General features: G+C 37.6%; 2 protein-coding genes across 3 annotated transcripts in view; both read left to right on the top strand.

Annotated features, from left to right (window-relative positions):
* Nucleotides 1–10,738, top strand: part of prex2 (phosphatidylinositol-3,4,5-trisphosphate-dependent Rac exchange factor 2) — an 88,870-nt gene extending 78,132 nt beyond the window's left edge. Inside the window, exons 39-41 of the mRNA XM_087788954.1 lie at nucleotides 4,866–4,968; nucleotides 7,874–7,941; nucleotides 10,113–10,738. Of these exons, the coding sequence (XP_087645080.1) occupies nucleotides 4,866–4,968; nucleotides 7,874–7,941; nucleotides 10,113–10,158 (217 nt within the window). The 3' untranslated portion in view covers nucleotides 10,159–10,738. The remainder of the gene's footprint in view (nucleotides 1–4,865; nucleotides 4,969–7,873; nucleotides 7,942–10,112) is intronic.
* A 1,383-nt stretch (nucleotides 10,739–12,121) lies between these two features.
* Nucleotides 12,122–17,865, top strand: part of c4h8orf34 (chromosome 4 C8orf34 homolog) — a 46,760-nt gene continuing 41,016 nt past the window's right edge. For both annotated transcript variants that reach the window (XM_087788955.1, XM_087788956.1), the window contains exon 1: nucleotides 12,122–12,443. In XM_087788955.1, the coding sequence (XP_087645081.1) occupies nucleotides 12,375–12,443 (69 nt within the window). In that variant the 5' untranslated portion in view covers nucleotides 12,122–12,374. The remainder of the gene's footprint in view (nucleotides 12,444–17,865) is intronic.

Below are 17,865 nucleotides of genomic sequence, written 5' to 3' on the forward strand. Positions count from 1 at the left end.
CACACGTTTTGATGTATTTTTGACGTGTGGGGAGTGAGAAGTGCAATAAAAGAAGGAGAATGAATAATAATAATAAGAGGCCCGGAGAGTAACAATCGTGGGATATTAATGCCGAACATTCCGTTTTTCCACATGAGCAATGTTATGGTTTCTCTGACCTCATGAAGGCTGTATAAATACAGGTTTAAATGGCCGTAGTGCAGCACTTTCCCCGTTTCTTGTTAAATGTTTAGATACAATCAGTTTTAGATACAATTCCTTGCATTGAGTTCTCCATCAGGTGCATTTAGGATTCGAACCAGCAACATTTTTCTCTGTAGTTATTGCCGCGATCTAGCCGCACAAATACTTCAAAAGATAAAATAGTTTAGGTTTGTGTTTGCCAATGTTTTCCTCGTTCCATGTAGAAAAGAAAGCAGCAGGTAATTAGGAATGAACAGCCCGTGGCCTCACCTGCATTAGTGAACACACGATCAATGGCATCGTCCAGTGATTGAGTTCAGTCAGGGCAGTGATTACCAGACCCTACTTGTGATAAACTGGAAACAGACGCAGCACAACCTTCTCATTTCCTTACACGTCCGTGATCAGGATTGCATAAGCGTCTTTCTTCTGTTACCATTTAGCATTTTTCTTCCTCATTACACTCACAAATGCTACTAATGAACTGCTGGATGTTGACTTTGCGTTCTTATATTTGTCTTTGTTGTCCTGATGAGAGTTCTAGAATAACCTTCACAATAGAAGTTCTTTTTCATCTTTAATTGCCAGTAATATTTTCATCATCAAAGGGTTCATTGTTTTCTCGCGCCAGACAATACTTTTAGGACAGTTCCACTCCATACAGGAAGCAGACAGGTCATTTACTTCCAGTCTTATTGAATTCTATATATGGCAGCCTAATTCACCTACTAGTGAAGCCACCATTAATCAAGCACTGAGGACAGAAATATCCTCATCGTTCGTCATGGCTGATCCTCTCCTACATTTTTCATCTTTCATTTTTCATTCAACTCCCTTCCTGCGACCTCCCACAAGTCCCCCTGATTCCCTAATTCTTTACTATATGACAGTTTCCATATCTTTTTGTGTTAGCCACACACACACTGGATATGACGGATGGTTCGATGAAGTGGTGACGATGGAGGCGCCCTTTTGTTGGACCCTAATATAAAGTTCCTGTCCGAGCAACGACTATTGATAGTTTATTCACAGACTGCTTGTGTGCGTGTGTTGGTGCTCAGAACCAAGTCTGGAAAACACTTGTCTCAGACATTAACCAGTCAAATCTCCTTCCAGTTGAGTCCATTATATAAATGATTGAAAGCTCACTGGGATGTATTTTACCATGTAAAGCAGGGGTCCCCAACCGTTTTTATACCAGGGACTGGTTCAATGTCAGGATTCTATTCACAGACCAACTTTAACCTGCAAAAAACTACATTTAAGTACATGAAAAAACATCTCAAATAACGGAGAATCAGCAAGAGTTCTGGACTGGTTACAACAAGATGTTTGTGTATTTGCATCTATGTACGTATATTTGATGGTATGCTGACGATAGTGTTCTGTATGTGTGTGTCTACTAACTTTGACTTAGGCTTTGTGCCAATGTGTGAGCTTGTTTGTGTTTAAGATAGCAAGTAATTATTATTTGTAAAGTGCCTTTCACAGACCAGGGTCACAAGGCGCTTGAACAACAAAACAATACCTAGTTAAAAATACAGACTTTAAAAGATAATTAGGAAAAAGCCTGAACAAATAAAAAGGTCTTAGAATGTTTCTTGAAGGAGTCAGTAGATCATCAAACACAGAGGAAGATCGTTCCAAAGCTTAGGAGCAACAGCCTGGAAGGATTTCTCTCCTCTGGTCCTGAAGTGTGTTCAGGAAAAATCAGTAGATTCTGATCCACAGACCTCAGAGCCCGAGCTGGGGTGTAAGGGTGGATCAGATCACTGATGTAAGGAGGAGTCTGCGCATGAAAGTTCTGAAAGTAAGAACCAGAATTTAAAAATGTATCCTGAAAGAAACTGGCAGCCAGTGAAGAGTTTTAAGGATCGGGGAAATGTGAGTTCTTCTACTAGAGCAGGTCTCTCAATAACTCTGCAGATGTTTATACGATTGTTGTTGAAACACCTTAAACGCGTCTTCTAAATCATCCTAGAAATCCAGCCTTGGTGAGTGTCGAATCATTTAAGAGATTTGGTTGAGCTCTTATGCAAAAATAAAAAGTATAAAAGTCATAAGCGATCACCATCTCACAGTCCTACAGAGAACTGTGACAAGCCGAGTCCTTGGAGTGAATGTGTGTACAGCGCAGCCACCTGTGATTAAAAGACATTTATAGCTCCCAAGAAAGAGTGCTCCACCACAATCTTCTGACCTGTCATTCCCCTTTTTTACCCCGGATGTTGTAGTAGATTTTACTTCTAAATGTATAAAAGCATAATTTTGCCCACAGGTCTGAATGACACATCTTCAATCATGGTTCTGTTCAAGAATCTTCCTTTTGTTTTTGCATTTAAAGTAGCTGTTTAACAACAGTAGAGTTTGTTGCTGCTTCAGTGGAGCGATTTTGGCCTCAGATACCCCCTTTAACTAATACTGTATATTAGTGAAACTCATGAGCTGCAGCAGTAAAAACCAGAGCGTTATAAATCATGTCAAGCTATTTAATGGGAATTGAAAACTTGCATTCAGTTTCTCACACAGACCCCTTCATGTGGCGCCAGCAGGGCAGTTTTGTAAAGATCCTGGGTGTGTGTGTGACCATTTGCTTCTTCGTTATCAGCGTGGAAAAGATTGAAAATGGGTCATTAAAGTATTCTGGGGTGGCCGGCCTAGAAGCAGACTTTTAGAATTATCCGTTGTGATATCGCTGCACACATATTGTTGAGTGCATTACTTTTATCGCATCACACCATAAATGCAAACTCCAGTGGGGCTGTGGAATCTTGATCTGACGGATTTAAAGTGGCAGCACACATCTGCTCACTTGGTCGATCATTTTGCTCAGGATGAATCACCACTGAGCTTCTTAAGAGTACACTGAAGGACATGATGTAAGTTTAGACAGTTGAGTGAAGGGAGAGGATCAATACTCACAGTATCATAGCAAGGTCAGCCCGATGTTACCACACGCTGTCATCGTTACATCAGAAGACACAGACAAAATATATATACTGGAGGCATCTTCAACTTTAAGGCTTTTTTTTTCACTCTTTTGTATTGTTTATATTACGGGACGAGCGCTTTTTTTGTAGCAATTTCCTCACTCAGTGACAGAGAAATCCCAAATGAAAAGATAGATGCCAAACAGAAGACGAGCTGCAGAGAAAGCCACAGCTATTAGGGGCTCCTGAGAAGGTGTCAAGAAAATTCCCAGCAGTGCAGAATTATCTGATGCACGGCGTTGTGAGGTTCCATCAAGATGTGTTTTATCTATCCTCTGCTAATACTGCTTCATTTGCAAGTCTTAAGTAAGAAGGGCTGTCAGAGTTAATTATTATTTATGGTATAGAATAGTCATACTTACAAAGCACTTGGACAGCGCATACCTCTGCTAAGGAGATCATTTCACATGGCAAAAAAAAACTTCACACAATGAATTATTCAACCATCTTAAAGAAAGACATGCTCGGACTTAAATTCAAGTGTTTCCAAGTATATTTGTCAGTGGTATAGTTCTTAAAGTGCTGATGATTGTTCCAACTTTAAAAGCTGTTTTTGAAAAATTAAAATAACATGTTTGTCTCTAAAGCCTAAAAAAAGTTGCTTCTTTTGAGTGATTTCATTGTATGGGTTTTATAAAGTCAGGTATTAATGTTGTGTTTTGCAATTAATCATCTGTTTAATAACACACAGCAATAATAAGGAAGAAATATTTGAAATACAAAGAAAATATTTAAAAAATCAAAATGAATGTAGCTCTCAAGTGTGAACCAGAACAGAAAAAAAATATATGCGGGAACTTATAGCGCACAGTTGATAAAATCGCTCACAGAAGAAAATAATAAATTCAAAAGCACCGTAAAGATAATAGAAGGACAATAGAGAAACAACATGAAGGTCAACTTTTCACGTATGGAGCATGACAATCTGACACCACGGACTGGAACCATGATGCTTTAGTCGTTGCTCAGGGGGTGCTGATTGGTTCCAGCTGGATGTCATTAACCTGTCAACTGAGAAATATAATTGAGGGGCATGGTAATGAAATGAAAATAGAAACAAACTGAACAAGATATTACCATCATTTAATCCTAATCTCTGGTCATGTAATCTACTCGGTTTACATGAGGGCAGATTAAGCCTCTAACAATCGATTCTCATCAACTCTAAAATAATTTAAAATGAACACTAACAACATATTATGTTATCCTTCATCTATTCCCACAAAAAAATCTCAAATGTAATACTTAAACCAAAAGTTTAGCTATAGCGATAATAAGAATCTGTAGGTCTTCATTTAACTCTATTTTACAGCTAGAAAGTAATGTTTTAAATCTTATAATTTATGTGAATAATCTCAGAGATAGAGGCTATAAAAAAGATTGATTTGGCGAAACCGGTTAGATGTGTTATTAACTTGTATTAAAAGCTTGTTTATATTAAAGGTGTGGACAACTTGTGTTGATCAAGTAAATAATTCCAAGAGGAATACGACAATATTATAATTCTGGCAAGATTTGTCATACTGGAGGTGTAAATTAGGTTTCTTTATTTATTTTAAACGGTAAAATTGTTTTGTAAGATTGTTTCCACATATTTTTGACACTAACCGATTTTTTTTAGTGCAGAATTTATAAACAAGTTACGTTTCCGTGTATCTAGAGAAAGTGCTGACCCTCTCCTCTGACCCGCAGCTGCACCCTGAGTGTGACCCTGGAGCAGGCCATCCTTTTGGCCCGGAACCACGGGCTGCCGCCTCGCTGCATCATGCAGGCCACCGATGTCATGAGGAAACAGGTGCGTTTCTTCTTCTCACTTGTCCACTGTGTGAACCTCTGTGTCTCCTTCAGAACCTTTTTTACCTTTTGAAATATATGCATCATTTTCTTACTCCAGTGTTGGCAAACCATGCAGGACAAAAATAAATGAATCAAACTTGTTTTTTTTAAGTAGAAAGACATGGTTCAGAACATTGTTGCTGCTGCACCATCAACTAAACCTCCCTGATGTGATACGACTGTGAGCCTAAACACAGTGAATGAAATGTGTGAAGCAGTTTTGATTTAAAGTCGTAAAAGGAAAGTACACCATTAAAGATGTGATGTGGTTAGGACAGAATGTTAAGAAGTGTCAAGACTGATGAGCAGAAGAAGGAAAAAAAATCTGTTTTTCAATACATCGTTGTCCCGTAAATGAACCGAGGCATATAGCTGAAGACGATTATATATTGTCTTGAGCAGAGAAGGTTTTTGGAGACTCCTGCAAGAGAGAGCTGCCATTAAATTTCAGCACTCAGTGTCGCTGGCGTTCGTCCAGGAGGACGCACTGACTGACCTTCACTACAACTCTTGCTGTAAGATTGATGGTTAGCGCGCCACAGCGCCGCTCTGTGAACAGCTAACAGGTTCGCTCTGAGCTTAATCGTCATGTGGGAATAGAAACTAACCTGCTTCTTCATGTAGCTGTGTCCAATTCTCAGAGCCTAGCATGAGGACATGTTTGATTTCTCGCGTCATCGTTGACCCAGAGAAGGGTGTTCAGTTGGGATGAGGGGTGGAGGGGTTTGTTTTGACGGTACGTGTGTCCTTGCTTTCAGACGTCAGCTGATGTTCCGGTGAATATAAATACAACTGGCTTGAATGGAGCTTTTTTTCTCTCCATGCTTCTATTCACTTTCCTTTGTGGGCCTGAAAATAAAATGTGAAATCCTTGCACCGATAGGATCTATCACATAAAAAAGAACTATTAAAATATCATTTCAACAGTGAAAAAAGAGACATCCAATAGTGTTGGGGGTACATGGGAGGTAAGTTTATAAAATCCACTGACTGACTGAGGACCTTAAGAAGACATTTTCCTCTCCAGGTTTCTGCAGACTAATGCTGAAACTGGCAATAAAATGAAAGAAAAGAGACAAAACTTAACCTCACTTATGTTTATGTATGAGAATAGATGGATGCTGTTTAACTACAAAATCAACACTTCCTGTTTTCATTCAATCACCTTTACTTTGGCAAACAGAGGTGATGGAACATTCAGGGTTAACTGTTCCATATCTAGGACCGAAGTAACCAACTGTCTTTTTTCAGTAGCGTTTGGATTATGCTTGACGGTGGTTCAGTCGGCATACTATTTGTTAAGGCATTAAAAAAACGTTACAGTCAATAATAGTGCTTAAATTGCCAATTAGCTTTACACAGTAGTAAGTAAGTAAAAGTTATTTGTAAAGCGCCTTTCTAGACCAGGGTCACAAAGCGCTTGAACAATCAAAAGCAATACACAGTTAAAAATACCGACAAAATAAAAACTCTAAATATTTCTGAAAGTTAGAACCAGAATTTTAAAATGGATCCTGAAAGAAACTGGCTGCCAGCGAAGAGTTTTAAGGTTCAGGGAAATGTGAGTTCTTTTACTAGAGCGGGTCAGAATTCTGGCTGCAGAGTTTTGTATTAACTGCAGGCGAGACAACTCCTTCGAGAAGACATGAACGCATTTTCCTGCGTTAAGTTTAGCGATATGAGTTAAGTGTGTAATCGTGACATCTCTAGTCTGATCAGTGACCAAAAGAAATAGTTAAGATGAAGCAACTTCTTATTTCCAAGTTTCTAGACACGACCAAATAATTGAGATCTCTTGATCAAATCGTTGCCTTCAGGAACCAGCCGAGAGTGAATTAAAGGGAAGGAATGTCCGGCTACATCTCTTTGCAACTATTCATTTCCTTGGCGACCATTAAAGAGCGAGTCTCTCCTGTGGTCCTGTAGTAATCAATAGCTCCTGTGTCCTTCGGGGCATCAGAGGTCCTCTCAGTCTGCATGTGTGCGATAGGCATCAGATTATAGCTGATGTTATCGCTGTATCTGGAGGCAGCACAGCCTCAGAGACGTCTGCACGGTGGTAACGGAGAGGTCGGCTAATGCACTTTCGGGCCCTCCAAGAGTAATAATTGTGTTATTTTGTTTCTGAGCCTCAGCCTTGGTTGCAGGTGCGCCTCAACTTGCTCAGCACTATAAGAGCTACATCTGCTCTCGTGCACCTGACTGGGCATGATTACGCTCGTCGTAAAAACTCCTTACTGTTTGAATTTTTGTTCTGCCAACGCAACCATGTAAGAGTTCACGGTGAGATTATATCATACCCGACCTGTTTTCAGAAACTACTTACAAATGGTGCAATGGTAAAAATCTTGCTCAAGGACGTAACAACAATCAATGCAATTTTCCTGCTCTTTGTTCCTTTATTTTCAACTGCTAATCACTCTCAGGCTTCTAGTTTGAAACACTTCATTTTCAATTCATTCTAATGCTATAGAGCACATGCAGAAACGCTTCAAGTATCCTCTCTTTTCTATCTAAACTGGAGTAATCATCACTAGAGCACAATGACCTACATTATCTACTTCAATTTATCGTAATTTTTTTTTTTTTCTCAGGATCCAAAGATTTCTTTACTTCGAACATCACACATCTTAGAGTTGCTTCTTTCACCAGCATATTTCAATATTTGAGGATATACGTTTTTTTATTTGACCATCTTTTTAAATAAAAAATTACAACCTTTTACGGGAAAACATTTTCCAATTTTGACTCCTATATCTAATTGGAACATGCTTTAGATACTCCTGTGTTTTATCTCACTTTCACCCACTGTTTTTATTGTCAAGTAAATGTCAGCAATATTCATGTGTCGACGTCTGTTTCAGGGTGCCAGGGTTCAAAATTCAGCAAAGAATCTTGGAGTTCGCGATCGAACGCCTTCGTCAGTCCCCAGGTACAAACATCCTCTCACTACTCGTCGTTAAGTTTTACTGTAAAACCTTTAAATGTCAAATACACAGAACATTTACAAAAGCCTTAGATCATTGAGCATCACTACATACGTGTTTTTGTTGAATAGATTTTTATAGCAAATGCTACATGCTGGCGGTTTTAGTTAGCAAGATAATACAAAAGCACGTTTTAACTAAGTTATGTTCGGTTATTTGGATGGTTTCATATTACTCTGATGGGCAATGTGTTCATAAAAAGACTCCAAATTGCTGAAAATACAACATCTTTTCTAAATTATTTGAATGCAAGTTGGGTTTCTGTAGTTTTTATTATAAAATTGGCAAAGTTTTTTGAGTGAAGTTTATTCATAGATGACGTTGATAAACGATATTTTGTCATTAACATTATTTAACCATCACATGTTGGCCCTATTTCAATACACATTACTAGTCTGTACCTTAACTGGAATATACTATGATCAACCAAATCCACACCAAAGACAACTTAAATCAATCCAACCTGGCACTAATTCCAGAGTATTATTGATCTTTTCCCAGGCTCTGAGTACTTCATCAAGGTAGTCTTCATCAGTCTCTGAAGCTCCCCATGAATTAAATTGTCTCATCTCATTCCAGCAAAGTTGCAACAATATTAAGACGTAATATTGAAGCTTTCTTTATATGATAAAGATTATTGAAACAAGGAATATGAGTTGTGTGAATCTGTGAATTGAACCATTTGCTGCTTGATTTTGACTCACACAGACACATCAGTTTAAATTGTTAGATATAATTAAATTTAATCACACTTTCTCCGTCTCCTGGGCAGCTCCTCCAACTCAACCTGAGGCGACGCATATTCAAACTAACCTCTTTTCAGGACATGAAAAATTAACAATCTTTAATTATAAATAATTGATCAACTGTTTTGCCATCTGTGAAGCCCTGCTCACAGTATACAGTTAATAATAGTGCTGTTCAAGAAGGTCAGTCCTTTGTAAGCAACCTTTTGTACATCAGAGTAAACCTGATGGAGAACTTTAATTAAAAAAGAAACGAAAGAAAAATACAAGGTGAGGATTTGAGATCTAGTCAGGGGGCTGCACTCATACCCTTTCATCAGGGATATTGAAGAAAATACTAGTTCAGGTCTGATTGAAATATAAGCTAATTTCAACTGGAGGATCCTCTTAGAATAGATGGTTCTTTCTTTAGTCAGACAAGAAGGTAACTCAAAGAAAAACACGTTTGAACCATCTTAGTTTAGCTATTACCTAAAAAACATAGTGACACAGACCTCTGCCAAGCAGCTCATTCATACCCACCTAGCAATATGTTTTTTTATACAATCAAAAACCCCTACAATAATTCATAAACAGAATTAGATACCTATATTAAAGGTGGGTACCAATACTGGTAATGGCACCTTTTCTGTCATAAACAGTAAGTAGCAAGACCCACACCCACATATTTTAATTTGGTTTCCCCCAATGTTACAATTCTGATTGTAATAAAGAGATGATGCTAGATGAATAAAGAGGAAATGCATCCGTCTACAACATTTATGAGGAGAACTCAAAACTGCAACACACCAGATTTGACTCTGACAGAACGGAAATCAGCCAAAGTCTGTTAAAAGATTTTTAAGATCCAGTTAAAAGTTTGGAAAAACTGTGCTCTAAAATATAATAACCGGTTCATTTTCTCATTATACAAGATACAAAACACAAGGAAAAAAGACAGAGAATAAAGTGTTAGATAGTGGCATACTTAATAAAAAAAGTTCCTGAAAAAGTTCCTGAAAATGTTCTTGCTTCTAATCTACTTTGGTATTAATTCAATATCGAGCACCAACCGAGGATCAACTGGCTTTGACATTATTTCATAGTTTTGTGAGCGACATCAGACAGATGCCAACACATGAATCGAATCCATGCACATGCATGTGTTCTGCTACTGATCCTTCATTGAAAAAGCCTAGTTTGGATCAATCTTGCTCATACTTAATAAACATGCACATAAGTGATGGGATGTGTTCCAGTGTACAAAAAATGTACACACTCAGGTGGCTTCACAGGGTTTTCTGTGTAGGTTTGCTTTATCTGTGTGTTATTAACCTGTGTTTGTGTGGAAATACATGTCTTAACGTTTTTCTCTTTTCATTTCTTGTCAGGTTGTACAAGCTATGCCAGCCTCCCCCCCAGGATGGAGACCCATAATGCATTGCATTGACATCTTTTCTTACTTTTTTTTCACAATAGCTGCCTTGAAGTGTATATATAAATATATATTCACTGTTTTTTATAAATACATTTTTATGTGTGTGTATATTTGTGTTCACATATGCATAAAATGACAGTATATTTCACCGAGAAAGTGGATTAAACAGATTTCAAATACATCCCCAAACTGAGGGTTTATTGAGGGACGTCTTACATTATGAGATTCATTTGTAGATAAAACAAGGTTGACAGGTCTGAATAAAACGACCTACATTACATTTTACTTTCATATTAGTTGTCATTTGCTTGTTTTTATAACCTCTTGTTATATTTGTTTCGTAACTTTTATTTTACCCTTTTACTGTAAACAGCATCAAATAATAAAAGCAACATTCTTTCAGTTTTAACATCAAGAAATATCTTCTGTTGTTTTGTTTTTCCCTTTACTCAGGATGTTTCTCTCACGGGTTATTATGTCTCGCTCAGCTCTATGCAAACAAACCACGGTTTTAAACGTCACCGACAGATGTTCGATCCGTGTCATAAATGTAACGGCTGTTTTTAAATACTAAAAATGTTTGTAAAATACACAATACATTAAAATTAACAGCAAATAAATGTCTTTCGTTTTCATTTTTGTTCACTTAAGTGGATCATTTTTTAGCTCTGATGTGAGGGATTCAAGGTGTGATTTTAATATATACCGGAAGTTACTTACAGTAACTTACTGTTACTGCGTGCAGCAATATTGGGTTAGTGTTACTTGAGCAGAGCAAAAGAAGAAAGTACATTAAATGGATACTAGTTGTGACATGAATCCTGGCTTCATCAGCTCCGTCAGCTGACACCCATAATTTAAAAGAGTAATCTCACTAAAGATTCTCTCACGATGTTTTTATAATTGGGTCTAAATATATATTATCCATCTGGTGCACGCTGTATTTGTCATTTGCCTCCGTGGAAAGCTGGAACCATCTCAACTGTTTCTATGTGGAGGAACACAAGCTCTGCTTCAAATCTCGCTCGGTTGATTGAGCTCCTCATATATTTTCCTTTTTAGCACCTACGCCCGAGCCATATAATCTTCATTGCATCGTAACAAACTAAGGATGGTTTTATCACTTAATATACATGTATGTGCCCTAAAATTAACAATTGAACATTAACTTCAATATGTTTTGGTAAGAATTCTAAAGCCCCATCATCCAATGAGTTCAATTCTTCTAGATGAAAAGTGGAAAGGAAGCTGTTTTTGTACATTTTTAAATATCAAAAATATCAACGCTGTCTGTTTATATTGAATAGTTGCAAACAAAAGCTATTACACGTGATAATATCTGTGTTCAATTTTTTTTCAATTGGACAAAGTTAAAAAATCAATAAATAATAACCTTGTTTGTTTTTGCTGTATTCTGTTGTTTTTTTTAATAAACGTTAAAAAAAATGTTTAAAAAAAGTCACGTGACATGACAGATCGTAAGCAGCAAGTCCAACTATCAAGTTTCTCAGCTCCTGATTGGCCAGTTTATTCCCTCGCGGGTATGAATCAGGAAATGCGTTCATGCTATCATCAAGCTAGCTAACTAGCTAAACTACTGATAAATACACACTCTGTATCAAGTAAGTACTCGTTTAAATTAAAAAAAAAAAAAAATTTGAGTATAATATGTTATTGTTTAAATTACTGTACTTGAATGAGTATCTCAGCTTAAAAGTAAACTTTTACTTCGCCGCTAAATTGTAAATTCTACACCAGCCTATGAGTTCACTCTTTTTTAGAAACACTTTAATTTTTCCCCATCATTTTTGAATCACGCTCTGTGAGAGATTCTTTTGCGTTTTATTTCCGAGCACGCTTTGAATGTAAAGTGCCGGACCACAGGGGAGGGATGGGAGTGGCAGCGTCGAGGCGGAAGATCACTGCTGATGCTCCTCCACAGCGAGTCCGAGAGGAGACGAGCTCGGGAAGGTCCCGGGCTGATGCTTCGACATGCATCGGCACCAGTGACGCCAGACCTCGACCCCCTCCTCCTCCTCCCTCCTCCTCACCCCCAAACCTCCCCCTGTCGTCCTCCTCGCCGCCGACGGAGTCTCTTTCCCGTCTTCTGAGACGTTCAACACCGCCACTAAAAATGTTCCCGAAGGACGTATGACAGCGGTTCACCTCCAGGCTCCCTCCAGCTGAACACAAGGTTCCACGGTTCTTCTCCTCCATGGCGTCTCCGCAACAATCCAGGATTCAGTCGTATCTGGAGAGGAATAAAATCGGACCATTATTTGAGGTGAGTGGAAAAAATCCCTTACAAGTTATCAAAGTAATATTTTTGACCAACGGTCAATATTTTTTACACTACAAAACCAAATACTGATATAATATTGTAATATATTGAATCTCTAACACAGCTGACACTTGTTATTGGGGTTTTTTAAACCTTGATGACACTGTTTTAAAGTTCTGCTCACATGTTTTATCACAGTTGTAATCCAACACAGCTGAGAGATCCACTGACCTACAAATGTTTAGAGTCATTCTTAGCCTGTGTTCTTCACTGTGACAATCCCACTGTAAGGTTTTTCCATGTGGATCCGTTTTTTGGCTCAAAGGAAAAGGTTACTTCAGCAGTGAGATGCATCAGTGAGCCGGACACAACAGGACAGACCGAAAAGAGACGGACATCTATATTGTATTACCTACACCATGAAGCGAGCGCCCTGAAGGCGACACACTTGTACTCTGTCTTTTCACGCTGAAGCACTATTTGCATGCACACGATGATTTGCAAAGTGCTGACGCGCCGATTCTGAGCTTCAGCTGTAGATGTAGTAGCTGCTCAGACACGGACTGCATGTTAAGTAGCAGAGGTAGAGTTGTCGGGAGGATGGTTTCAGCACCACGGACAGGAGGCTAATTTTGACAGACTCTTTATTTTTTGCCTTTGTTTATTATCAACCACTCAGTCACTCTCCATTGAGTCTTTTTTTTTTCTTGGGTGACAAGAAAAGAAATTGTCCCCCTGACTTAATGGTGATTTATGCACCTCCTCTGTAAAGGTCTTTCACTCTGTGTAGAATAATTTATTTGGTTGAGTTGTAAAAATGGAAGCATTATTTAACCAATGTCATGTGTCGAGCATGAGAAAAAGTAATCGTCAATCCATGTCATTCCTGTCACTGGAACATTCTTGTAGTTGTGGATCTATAGAAGATAAAGCAAATGACTAATTAAAAGTGAAGGAAAGATCATTATTTGTATTTATCTATTGGCTTGTTTAATTAGTTAGTGTTGAAAAAGAAACCCTCCATATATATGTAAATCATCATCTTCTTCTTTTACTCTTTTAGAAATTGTCTCAATCATCAACATTTATATGGTATTTGGTCTGGATTGGGGTTGGAGTTTTTTTTTTAACTGTTCATATTCTGTAAGTCAAAACCAAATAGTAAACGTGGAGTTCTCTTAATGATTTTCGTTTTTGCCGTGTATTTTATATTGCAATATACTTTATTTTGATACTGTAGGAACAAGGATATATTTGTAGTATGGCCCAAGTGCTTGACTCTGGTGTTGCAGAATTTACGGACTTTGAAATTAAATTTAAATAAAAATAGAATTAGTAATATAATATAATTATTTTGATTTAAACAAAACACACTGCATTGAACTTTAAACCATTAAAAAAATGATTTGAAGTAAAAAAGGAACAAAAAATAGGGTACTGTGGAATTGATATAAAGTATCCTGAGAAAAAAAAAAGAACTGCGCTATTGCCGTATCGATATCTTCTTACATCCCTAGTATTGACTTTCTATATATTCACATGTTATTTCATCATTATAAATAATAATTAAAATATATGCCCTTTAATGTTTTTGATTTATTATAATATATATACTGAGTAATAAAAGTGGATTTTATATTTCTCCCCATATCTAATGAATACTAAAATCTACACACTATAACATATCATATTCTGTTGAAAAGTATTTATAGCGATTCTATGCGATTTGAAGTCGAGTGACGCCAGCGGACTACAGTTGTGTTTAGCCCAACAGGAGACAACATTTCCCATGAGCACTCGCTACACGTCCGAAAGTTGCCATGTCCCATAACATAACATAACATAACTTTAACTTTGTTTTTGTACTGTAATTCACCCCCCCCCCCATCACAACCAGTATGATATGTAGCTTGTTCACATCATCCCCAAGTACTTTTACAGTGAATATTAAGGTATCCAAACTACCCAAAGCTGCTTTAATAGTAAGTAAGTAAGTAATTTATATTTGTAGAGCGTTTTCCCAGACCAGGGTCACAAAGCGCTTAAACAATCAAAACGATACCAAATAAAAAATATACTTAAAAGGTCAAGACACCAAACAGAGGAGTCACAGAAAATCAAGGAAAAGCCTGCACAAATGAAAGTGTCTTAAGATGTTTCTTAAGGGAGTATGTAGATCCATCAAACACAGAGGGAGAGGAAGATCGTTCCAAAGCTTAGAAGACACAGCCTGAGGAGCCTGACCATGAATAGTTCTGAAAGTAAGAACCAGAATTTTAATATGGATCCTGAAAGAAACCGGAAGCCGATGTATCCTATTTTATTATTCATAAATTTCTACTAATTCATCATGTAGAATATCAGTGTCACCATCCGGCTCTATTCTTGCATGAACTTCTCTGCATATAGCACAACTTCTCCTCCTAGCACGAGCGCTGCAGTAATAAAGCACCAGTGTAACAGCAAAGGCAAGTCTGGGTTCATTTACTCACTCTGATGACACTACGCTTATGATTTGCCAGAGAATTGATTTTTTTTTCTCTCTCTGCTAATGAAATGGTGCCTTTGTAGAGACAGAAAGTTGAGTGAACAGACAGAATATTTCCTCGTGTGGATGAGGCGGCGCTTTGTAATAATGGAACCAACCGTCTTGTATTGATGGAGGTCTTACTTAATACACTTTTAGCTTCCGGTCACAGTAGGATTAGGATTGAAGATGGACCTCAGTTGAAAAACCCTTTATTTATTTTACACAGGACATTTCCTTAGCCTTTAAAATGTTGTTGAAAGCAACTTACTCACTGGACAGTAAATTAAATAATGTGTAATGTTTCAGAACTTGCTTGGACTGTTAGTAGTGATGGGTAATGCACATAGATTGTATGTGCCTGTTTAATATCTATTGATTAGGGGTGTGAGAAAATATCAATATAACGATATATCGCAATATTTTTTTTCCCCGATACTTAATCAATATTTTTAATATAAAACTATATTTGCACTGAAGTCTCGTGCTGACTTCATGCCCGGACCCTAGTGACACAGCTGCAGCTAACACAAAGGCTAACAGCAGCGACTCTGCTGCAGTGTTGCGGATGTTTGGAGGAGAAATCCCTCCACATGATTCAACACCACTAACTATACTAAGCTTTTAGAGAAGCATCGCGACAAAGAATATGAGCCAGATCTAAGAAACAAGAAAGACGAAACAAAAACGAAGCAGTTAACTTTGCTGTTCTGTAGAGACGAGAGAAACTTTCAGTCAACGCATGAAATTCAACGTTCTTGTTAGTTTAAACGTTCACTTCATCATTGGGATTTGCCTCAATCCAATAAATATGGAGTTTGTGTTTAATACTGGTCGAATAACGACTGAGAGCGCAGACTTCCTTGTGTGTGACGTCAGCGCTACATTTACATTCCACAAACTTCAAAACGGTCAATGATGACACAAAAATACATTTAATAACAATGAGGGAATGAATCAGATTGTGGATAATGAAATATGATATGCCTTATGACGGCTTTGTAAATATGTAACTTTAACTTTGTTTTTGTACCGTAATTTGCATATCGTACCGCACTTTCACATTTGATTAGAGAAAGTATTTGCTCATTTCTAAGCTGTAAAACCAGAAAAAGGTTTTTTTAAAAGAAACAATATATCGTTGTTCCTACAGTATCACGATACATTGTATCGTAGTGCCAGATTCTTGCCAATTCACAGCCCTACTATTGATGTCATTTTTTTTTGTTGTGATTTGCTAATACCGTGTTTTTATTTATTTAAACCTAGTTACCATTACAAAAAGATTTGAAACTGATTATATGTCTTGTTAGCTCATTATTCCCTCATGTATTATTCACAGGAATTGATCAATCCCATTGTTTATTGATACCAGGCCTCATTTAATTCAGCCAGTAGAGTTGCTAGGACCTTCAGCACCTTCTTTACCCTGCTATTTACTCGTTCCCACATTTTTGCTACTTTCACCATATATTCTGATTCCTGTTCAGACTATGGCTTCTGACCACCTAAATGTGAGCTACCTAAATGCAATACCATTTCTAAATGGTAATATAGTAGAAATGGTTGACATGTGATATTTGGGCCCACAATGGCGTTGTGGTTAACGCAGAAATAATCTTCCAACTTGAGTAAACCCGAACACTCACTAATAACCCATCTGAGTGTTAAAAGTAGTGCCAGGAGCCATTTGTCCATCATATCTTTTGTTTGTATCCATGAATGCCTTCATCATTGTTAATAAGATATATGACAGATGGCAGGTTATGATAACGCCACTCCCCTTCAGGCTTACAGTCATTACGCTGGATGAAGCAGCTGAACAAACAAACTCGTCATCTCCATCCAAGAGGGAGTTGAGGAACACAAACAAGGCATGTATTTGGACTATGTTGGTGGGCATTAATTTAACTTTAATATCATGATAAAGTTATTTTTGCCCTTCAAAGATTGTGAATCTGGGAAGTGAATGGATAGTTAAGACTGGTAATTAAATTGTCATGTTCATGAGGGTCTGCTGTGTAATTGGTAGTTATGCTGGTTTGAGTGGGAGTGATGATTCCAATAGATCATCTATATATATATAATTATACTCCGAACTACGAGCCATGTGCTGTTAGATTGCTTTTGTGGAAATCCTAAATAGGAGAAGTGAAAATTATCATAAAGAAAAATCCAAATGTACAATAAACCTGAGAATATTAGTACAAATAACTTCTTCTCTTTAACTACTTTCGTTATGATTTTGTGTGAATACCTCTTACATAGATGTTCTCTGATGTAGGACTTTACTCTTTAACCATTTATTATCTGCTGGCAAATTAGATAACTACAACTGTCCCAGTAAGCCATTCCAGAAAAATCCAGATATCATTTTTTTCCCCAAGTAAAATTAGTTGGGAATCTCTTGTCTCAAGTTCCAGATGACTAAACTTCCATTGTCGTCATTGTCTCTCTTGAAGCTACATATCTCTTCTCCTACGCTGCATGTCCTGACCTGAATCCCCTCATATAGCTGCATCCTCATCGATACTGACCTCATTCCACTCATGGACACTTTAATGACTTGAGCTATCACGCTGCTATCAAGCGTAACACCCAGAGAAACGATCTGCTGGCTGCTGCTCTGTTTAAAGCACCTTCTCTATACATGTATACATATATAATATAAACGTATTCCAAATGCATACATCACTTCCTTATATTGTTTTCTACACAGCTCCTCTTGTCATATTTGTGTGCAGCTTGAATAAATGGCTAGTGGGAAGGCTGGCATGTGTGTTGCATTGTGAGGAAGACATTTGAAAACACTTTAAGCTTTGTCTACCAGGACTCTCTTCAACTCAGGTGTGGATTTTAGCTTTGCAGCTTGTCAGAGAAGTGGCTGGAGACTTCTGA

Source organism: Callionymus lyra, chromosome 4 (assembly GCF_982586985.1).
Source record: "Callionymus lyra chromosome 4, fCalLyr1.hap1.1, whole genome shotgun sequence".
Lineage (NCBI taxonomy): Eukaryota > Metazoa > Chordata > Actinopteri > Syngnathiformes > Callionymidae > Callionymus > Callionymus lyra.